The sequence below is a fragment of the Bos mutus genome, unplaced genomic scaffold (assembly GCF_027580195.1).
Source record: "Bos mutus isolate GX-2022 unplaced genomic scaffold, NWIPB_WYAK_1.1 CTG562, whole genome shotgun sequence".
NCBI lineage: Eukaryota > Metazoa > Chordata > Mammalia > Artiodactyla > Bovidae > Bos > Bos mutus.
This window is the reverse complement of record NW_027220043.1, coordinates 32,215-39,669: the sequence shown is the minus strand read 5'-3', so window position 1 is coordinate 39,669 and position 7,455 is coordinate 32,215. Positions and strand designations below refer to the sequence as shown.

General features: G+C 40.8%; 1 protein-coding gene across 1 annotated transcript; it reads left to right on the top strand.

Moving 5' to 3' along the window:
• Positions 1 to 436: 436 nt before the first annotated feature.
• LOC102267428 (prostaglandin F synthase 1) lies at positions 437 to 6,459 on the top strand (the record flags this gene model as incomplete). Its single annotated transcript, XM_070367008.1, has 4 exons — positions 437 to 546; positions 1,410 to 1,575; positions 3,436 to 3,518; positions 6,142 to 6,459. Coding segments are annotated over 4 exons (402 nt in total), but the record flags the coding sequence as incomplete, so codon positions are not given.
• Positions 6,460 to 7,455: the final 996 nt, after the last annotated feature.

Here is a 7,455-nt window from a genome sequence, read left to right as displayed (position 1 = left end):
ATGGATTTTAAGGGTTTGTGTGGGGTTCTGGTGTCTGATTTCTTGGTCTAGTTGTCTCAGCCTTTATGAGTCATAAACAGGGAGCATAGTTCAGAAAAATGTGTTGGAGGTGATGAAAATCATCCAGGTTAGAGGGTGACGTTAAAGGCTCAAGGTGATGCTAGTACTTTATGAAATATTTACTCAGGAACATCTAGTCAAATGTAGAGCACAGCTTTCAATTACTCAATATTGGACTGGTTCTCCCATCCATGTCTATCATAAAATTAACTGTATAAATACACTTTTCTCTGTTTCTCTGTAAATGTTGACATTTCCCGTTTTCATTTAATATTCTAGTCTTCCCTTTAGCCTTTGAAAACTTTTAATCTTTCTCTGTCATATTAATATTGCCTTTGCATATAATCTGACACTCTTCTCTTTGGGCATTCTACAGGTGGAATGTCACCCTTATCTCAACCAGAGCAAACTGTTGGATTTTTGCAAGTCACATGAAATTGTTCTTGTTGCCTATGCTGCTCTGGGATCCCAGCGAGTAAAAGAATGGTATTGAATCCTAATGAAGACATCTGGAGTTTCCCTGAAATTCAATTTTTGATGAAATAATTTAAATAACACAGTACTCAGATAACTCTCATAGGGAGAGGGGAGAGAGGGGTGGGATGAAATGAATCCTTCTCTTTTATCTTCCCATCACCCAGACATTTTTTCTACATTGTATTAGCTTGTAGACTCATCAATAACAAATGTCTGCGTTGAAATCTATATATAATCCCCCAGTTGAGACCAGAGACACAGGCTGATGTCATGATTTACTTATTAACTAATGAACACATTTGTAAAAATAGATGTTACAAGCCTCACTTAGCTTATATCTAAAATTTGGACAATATGTAACTGCTCGGTATATCATGATAGAAAACATTTCAATTTGAAGCACTTCTGTGAACATCCTAAAAAAATAATAATGAAATAAACATCTCTTATTTTTGAGACTACTCAATTTTTATCAATACCTTAAAAAGTGAAATTTAAAAAGAATTCCTGGGCTTTCCCTACTGTTTCTCTATGTATGTCCTTGATTGCAGAAGAAAAACAACCCCTGAGAATTAAAGAAAATAATCCACAATTTGGCATTCAGGTCTCAACTCAATAATGCTTCTGAATCCCCTGCAGAGCTCTGTAAACACAGAATGGGAAGTGACTCAGTAGAGGTTCTGATTCATTTGTCTTCAGCTCAGCCATGGAATTTGTATTTCTAATAAGATCCCAAGTGATGCTGATGCTGCTGGTCCCTGGATCAGACTTTGGGAAGCACTGGTCTAGAGTGGACCTACTTGGTCTGTTTGAGGAGCCTCTTTAGAAACTGCGTAGTCTCAGCTCTGCAGCATTTCTGAAATTCCTTCCAGGGTGAACCCAAACCATCCCGTTCTCCTGGAGGACCCGGTTCTCTCTGCCATTGCCCAAAAGCACAAGAAAACGGCAGCTCTGGTTGCCCTTCGCTACCAGATACAACGTGGGGTTGTGGTTCTGGCCAAGGGCAACAACAAGAAGTGGATCAAAGAGAACATGCAGGTGATGAGCAGGGCTGTGGGCAGAGGGTTCCTAAGGAAAATATCATAGTTTCTCTGTTTTCAATTGATAAAATTGCATCATGTGATTTTTCTTAGACTGTTTGAACTGCTCTAAGAAAACACTATAGGCTGAGTGGCTGTGAAAAAAAATTAACTTTGCTTCTCACAGTTGTGAAGCTGTAGATCTGAGATCAGGGTACCTGTGTGGTTGGGTGAGGGCTCTCCTCCAGGTCACAGGCTTCTCCTTGTATCTTTACATGTTGGAGGGGAAACAGAGCTCTCCCAAGTCTCTTATATGAATATGATATTCTTGAAAACTCATTTGTGAGGGCTCTGCCATCATAACCTACTCCTCCCTCAAAGGCTCCATTTTTAACACCATAACATGTGAATTTAGGGGCACAAAAATTATGGCAGCGATCTTTAGCTTTCAAAGCATTGTGGTTTTATTTAGTATTTCCCTGAATACTAATAGGCTTTCATCTCCATACATTTAATCTTTTTGAGTTTCTGTCTTTGTGAAGTTCCTCTTAATGACTTTGTCCACTTTAGCTAGGTTGTTTCTCTTTTGATTTATTTGTAGGGGACCATTATTGTGCCCTTAGCTGTACAGGAAACTCTCCCCAGTTTCAGGATTTAATGCAGAGTTCATGTATGTATCTCTGAATCTGTGGTTTGATAATCAGCCTGCACTCAGCTAAGCTGTTGTCCTCCAGGCTGGGCTCTTTTGTGCATTTGCAGTTCAGTGTTGAGCAGCTCCGGAGTTCCGCTTTAGCAGGTAGATGTGGCTCTTGTGAGAGGAGCCTGAAGACTTCTCTGTATAGTTTTTATTGGCTAGAATAAGGCAACTAACCTGGTCTTCTTTTCAGCACAGTGATATGATTCAATCAGTGAGTGGAGGAAAAAAACCTCTCCCTTTGGGGTCACAAAGAGTCAGAGATACTAAGTGACTGAATAACAAAAACAACTGTCCATTTCCACATTTTCATTGTCAACTCTGCCACATATCAAGTGTCCATAAGTGCATTTCTGCCCACTCTTTTCTATTTAACGATTTCTGTACTGTGTTACTGAAGTAAAAAATAAGTTTTGCTTTTCAGTACGGTACTTTCTACTATTTTAAGGATGTCTTGACTGCTTCTGACTAGCTCTTCTCTTATTTAAAATTTAGTATCACTATACCAACTTTCACAACAGAGTATGTGTTTAAGTCTTTGGTTCATATTGTATTGAAACAAGAGATCACTTGGGAGAAAATGAATTTCTTTACAAAATTGAGCTTTCCATTTCATTGTTATGATGTGGATTTTTAATAATTTGTTGTTCCTTAATGTTTAAACACTTCTCATAACTTTCTCTAGGAAGGTATATACATAGAGTTTTTTTAGATTCAATCATAGATAATGAGTAGTTTGATATCAGATTCCTGAACAGGCTTTCTCAGGGGAGCCTCCTTCCCACATTGCTTCAGCCGAATGCTGTCACCCTTGGGGTGTGTTGGGGAGAGGCAATCAGTCTAATGTCAGCTCAGGTTCAGGTATCAAGTCAGGAGTGTCTAAAAGCAGTGTGTTTGGAAAAAAACTATTTCAGATTTCTTGTTTTTTGTCTCAAGTGATTCACTTAGGAAGATAAGCGAGTGATGCGCTCTAATGTTTGTGAAGTGGACAGAGAAGGAGAACCTGTGGGAAGGGATAGGTTAGAACTCAGCAGAAGGTCCCAGGCTTATTCATCTGGAAACTGAGGACAGACACGTCTTCCCTGTCCCCTCTTTCTGTCTGCATCCGGCTGGAAAGTCCTCCAGTCCCCAAGGGGAGGCCAGCTCCTTAGGGGAGAGGTCAATGTGATTCTTCTTTTCTTCCAGGTGTTTGACTTTGAACTGACTCCAGAAGACATGAAAGCAATCGATGGCCTCAACAGAAATATAAGATATTACGAATTTCACGTGTAAGTGACTTGCCGATGTTTCCCACAAATACTGTTTTCTGTAGGAGGCAGGTCAGCAGGAGAGCTTGCTGCTGCTGCTGCTGCTGCTGCTAAGTCACTTCAGTCGTGTCCGACTCTGTGCGACCCCATACACGGCAGCCCACCAGGCTCCCCCGTCCCTGGGATTCTCCAGGCAAGAACAATGGAGTGGGTTGCCATTTCCTTCTCCAATGCATGAAAGTGAAAAGTGAAAGTGAAGTCGCTCAGTCGTGTCTGACTCTTAGGGATCCCATGGACTGCAGCCTACCAGGCTCCTCCGTCCATGGGATTTTCCAGGCAAGAGTACTGGAGTGGGGTGCCATTGCCTTCTGTAGCAGTCTGGTCAGCAGGGGAGCTTAGCTTTTTAAAAACTTAAATCTAGGAAAATAGTGCTGATTTCTAGAGTAGAAGTAAACCAGGGAGTTCCTGTAGACCTCATACCAGAGATTTCCTCTAGGGCTCTCTCTCTGACCAAGAGAAATGTGATGGGGCCCAGGCCAGCCCATCAATAAAATCACTGAGTTGAGGTCGTGGTGAATTCACTACTTTTTGCCCCGGATCCCTGTGGTGAAGGCAATGGCACCCCACTCCAGTACTCTCGCCTGGAAAATCCCATGGATGGAGGAGCCTGGTAGGCTGCAGTCCATGGGGTCGCTAAGAGTCGGATACGACTGAGTGACTTCACTTTCACTTTTCACTTTCATGCATTGGAGAAGGAAATGGCAACCCACTCCAGTGTTCTTACCTGGAGAATCCCAGGGTTGAGGGAGCCAGGTGGGCTGCAGTCTATGGGATCACACAGAGTCGGACACGACTGAAGTGACTTAGCAGCAGCAGCAGCAGCCCCTAATCCCTGTGCCTGGTGTACCTCCTCTCAAGGCTGAGTGACCCAGGAAACACAGAGGGCACAGTGCCTGCAGCCTTGTATTCTTTCAGGGTCCTGTGAACATATTTAATCTCTATTTCTTTCTACATCAGTGGAAAATTATTGTATTAATAATAACTGTATAATAATGAATCCATCATGAATTGCATTCAAGTTTTGTTGTTGTTATTTAGTCACTCAGTCATTTCCAACTCTTGGTATCCCATGGACTGTAGCCTGCCAGGCTTCTCTGTCCCTGGGATTTCCCAGGCAAGAATACTAAAGTGAGTTGCCATTTCCTTCTTCAGGGGATCTTGCTGACTCAGGGATCAAACCCATGTCTCCTGCTTTGCAGGTGGATCCTTTACCACTGAGCCACCTCAGAAGCCTGCAATCATGTGAACCCCAACACAACTATAAAATGTATTGTAGATGTTTTTATGGACGAGGGTCCTAGAAAGGCCAACATCCACCAGTGCTATGATGTCACATGGGCCTGCCCCACCCTGTCCCCTAAGTGTCTGGTGGACATTCTCCCTAATGGACATTTCTTCACCAAGACACCATCTGCTTCCTACAAATCAATCTCTTCACTGCCCTTTCTTCTCTATTACAACTCCCATGTCTTCATCCTTGTTTTCTCACAAAACTGAATTACAAGTAGATCATGAGCTTAACTGACCCTCCAGTGAGTGACTGCTTAGCAGGACACACTCAGGTAAGATTGTCTGGGTCTCTCAGGTTTCTTGAGTCAAGACTCACACCAGTGTTGCATTTGTCCATCAGGGGTCCATCTCATGGGGAGCCCCTACCCTCTTGACTTTGAATTAGTCACTAACATTGAATTCCAGCTGCCCAGTTACTGCAGGAAGATGTCAGGATTGAAGGGACAGAGGGTTAATCATACAGGGAGATGTTGGAAGGGAGTTTAGAGAGAAGGGATTACCAATTATTGGTGAAACTAAGATTTTGTTTCCAGTGAAAGATTTCAAAACTCTCCCTACTGTTTTTATAGCAGCTATCATGCTTCTGATAAAAAACATAATAATTGAAAAAAGGTGGATAGTTACATTTCTGTACTCTGTTGTGGGCTCAGGTAATGACCTGAACCAGGCTCCTGGTACTTGAAATTGCTCAGAATTCACTCTTTTGTCAATCAAATTGAAAAAGACAAATTCTGAAAGAAAAGTAGAAACATGGGAAAAATGAAAAAAGCAGTAATAGTGATTACTGCATAACCAATGTTTGACTAAATTAAAAAGGTAATGATCCCACTTTGAACTGTATGATTATTCAGGTGCGCATGGTAGCCTCCTATAGATGACAAGTTCCTTGCTGGAGGTGCTCTGTATTTTTGGAGTGCTCAGTATTTGCTTATCCATGAATGTGTGGTAAAGGCAGCTAATTTGTTCACTGTGCACCTTTTCATCAACTAGGGACCGAAGAGTTCTATCTGTGTTTGAAAGGACCTCCATAGTTAGCCCTAAGTCTTGTGCTCTCATATAAATTGTAACCTGAGTCCAACACCTGTCACTGTGGAGTGAATATCACACGTGAATGTTGGGCCTGGACGTGCAGGTGCCGTGTGCACATGGAGCAGACACCTGCCTGTTTAATTGTCAGGGGAGAATGAGGGACGCGTTTGTATATTTAGACAAATATATCCTGACTGCATCTATTGAACAGTACTTTTTGACAACATGGCAGATTTAATAAGTTAATCCTCCTCCTCTCTTTCAGTGGTGCTGGTCAGCCCGGCTATCCATTTTCTGAAGAATATTGACTCTCAGCTCTCACTGCGGTTCTTTGCGAATTACTTGCTTCTAGGACTATGAAGAGGATTTTTGTACTTGTTGGAGGTGCTTAAATGTCTGAATGTTTGAAAGTTTGCCTTTCCTTTAAAAAAATAAGCAGTTCATGAAACAATAAAGGCTTCAAAGTTAGAACACTTTTTTTGTGATTGATAAAAAATGCAAATTACACAAAGTTTGGAAAGTTGAAAGGAAATGATAGAAAACAAAGACAAGCTGTGATTAACCCATTTAATAATACTTAAATTTGGTGGCTTTTCTTATGATTTTCCTGTAGAAATGTGTGTGTGTGTTTTCACTTACAAAGGGAAAAGATTTTCAATTACAAGTTTTCTACTTATTTTTAACTTAGCATAATTATCTTGGTAAAATAAAAATATGACTTAAAAATCCAGTGTTATATTTTGCTTACTATAAAGCAGTATATCTTATTCTTTTATTTAATTTCTTATTTGTTTGCCCATGCTTTGCATTTTGATGACTTTTTATATATTTTGCCATTGATTCATTGGTGGTCATTCACTCATTAATTCAGCAAAACTTTATTGAATATTCTTTAGTAACACATGGTATTATCAATAAATATCAATTAAAATGAGAAATTCTTGAGTCAATAGCCTACTGGAGGATAAGACTGTGAATGAAATCAGGAGGACTTAGCTGTTAGAAATGTAAGTGCCTGTAGGAGATAATTCTGCACAATCTCTCTCATTTCTGTACATCCGTTAGGCAGAGACACCAACTACCCTTCATCCCACACAACTTTTCATTTGTACAAGAAACAGCCTTGCAACATAGAGACAGTGGCTCCATTCATTACTCTGGAACAGAAAATACTAAGTTCAAGAAGGACAAGTGTTATGTAGCATTTAAGGGACAGCAAGTTGGCTGACATCACTTTACTAACAAAGGTCCATCTAGTCAAAGTTATGGTTTTTCCAGTAGTCATGTATGGATGTGAGAGTTGAACTATAAAGAAAGCTGAGCAGTGAAGGATTGATGCTTTTTAATTGTGTTGTTGGAGAAGACTCTCGAGAGTCCCTTGAATTGCAAGGAAATCCAATCAGTCAATCCTAAAGGAAATTAGTCCATAATATTCATTGGAAGGACTGATGCTGAAGCTGAAACTCCAATACTTTGGCCACGTGATGTGAAGAACTGACTCATTTGAAAAGACCCTGATGCTGGGGAAGATTGAAGGTGAGAGGAGAAGGGGATGACAGAGGATGAGATGGTTGGATGG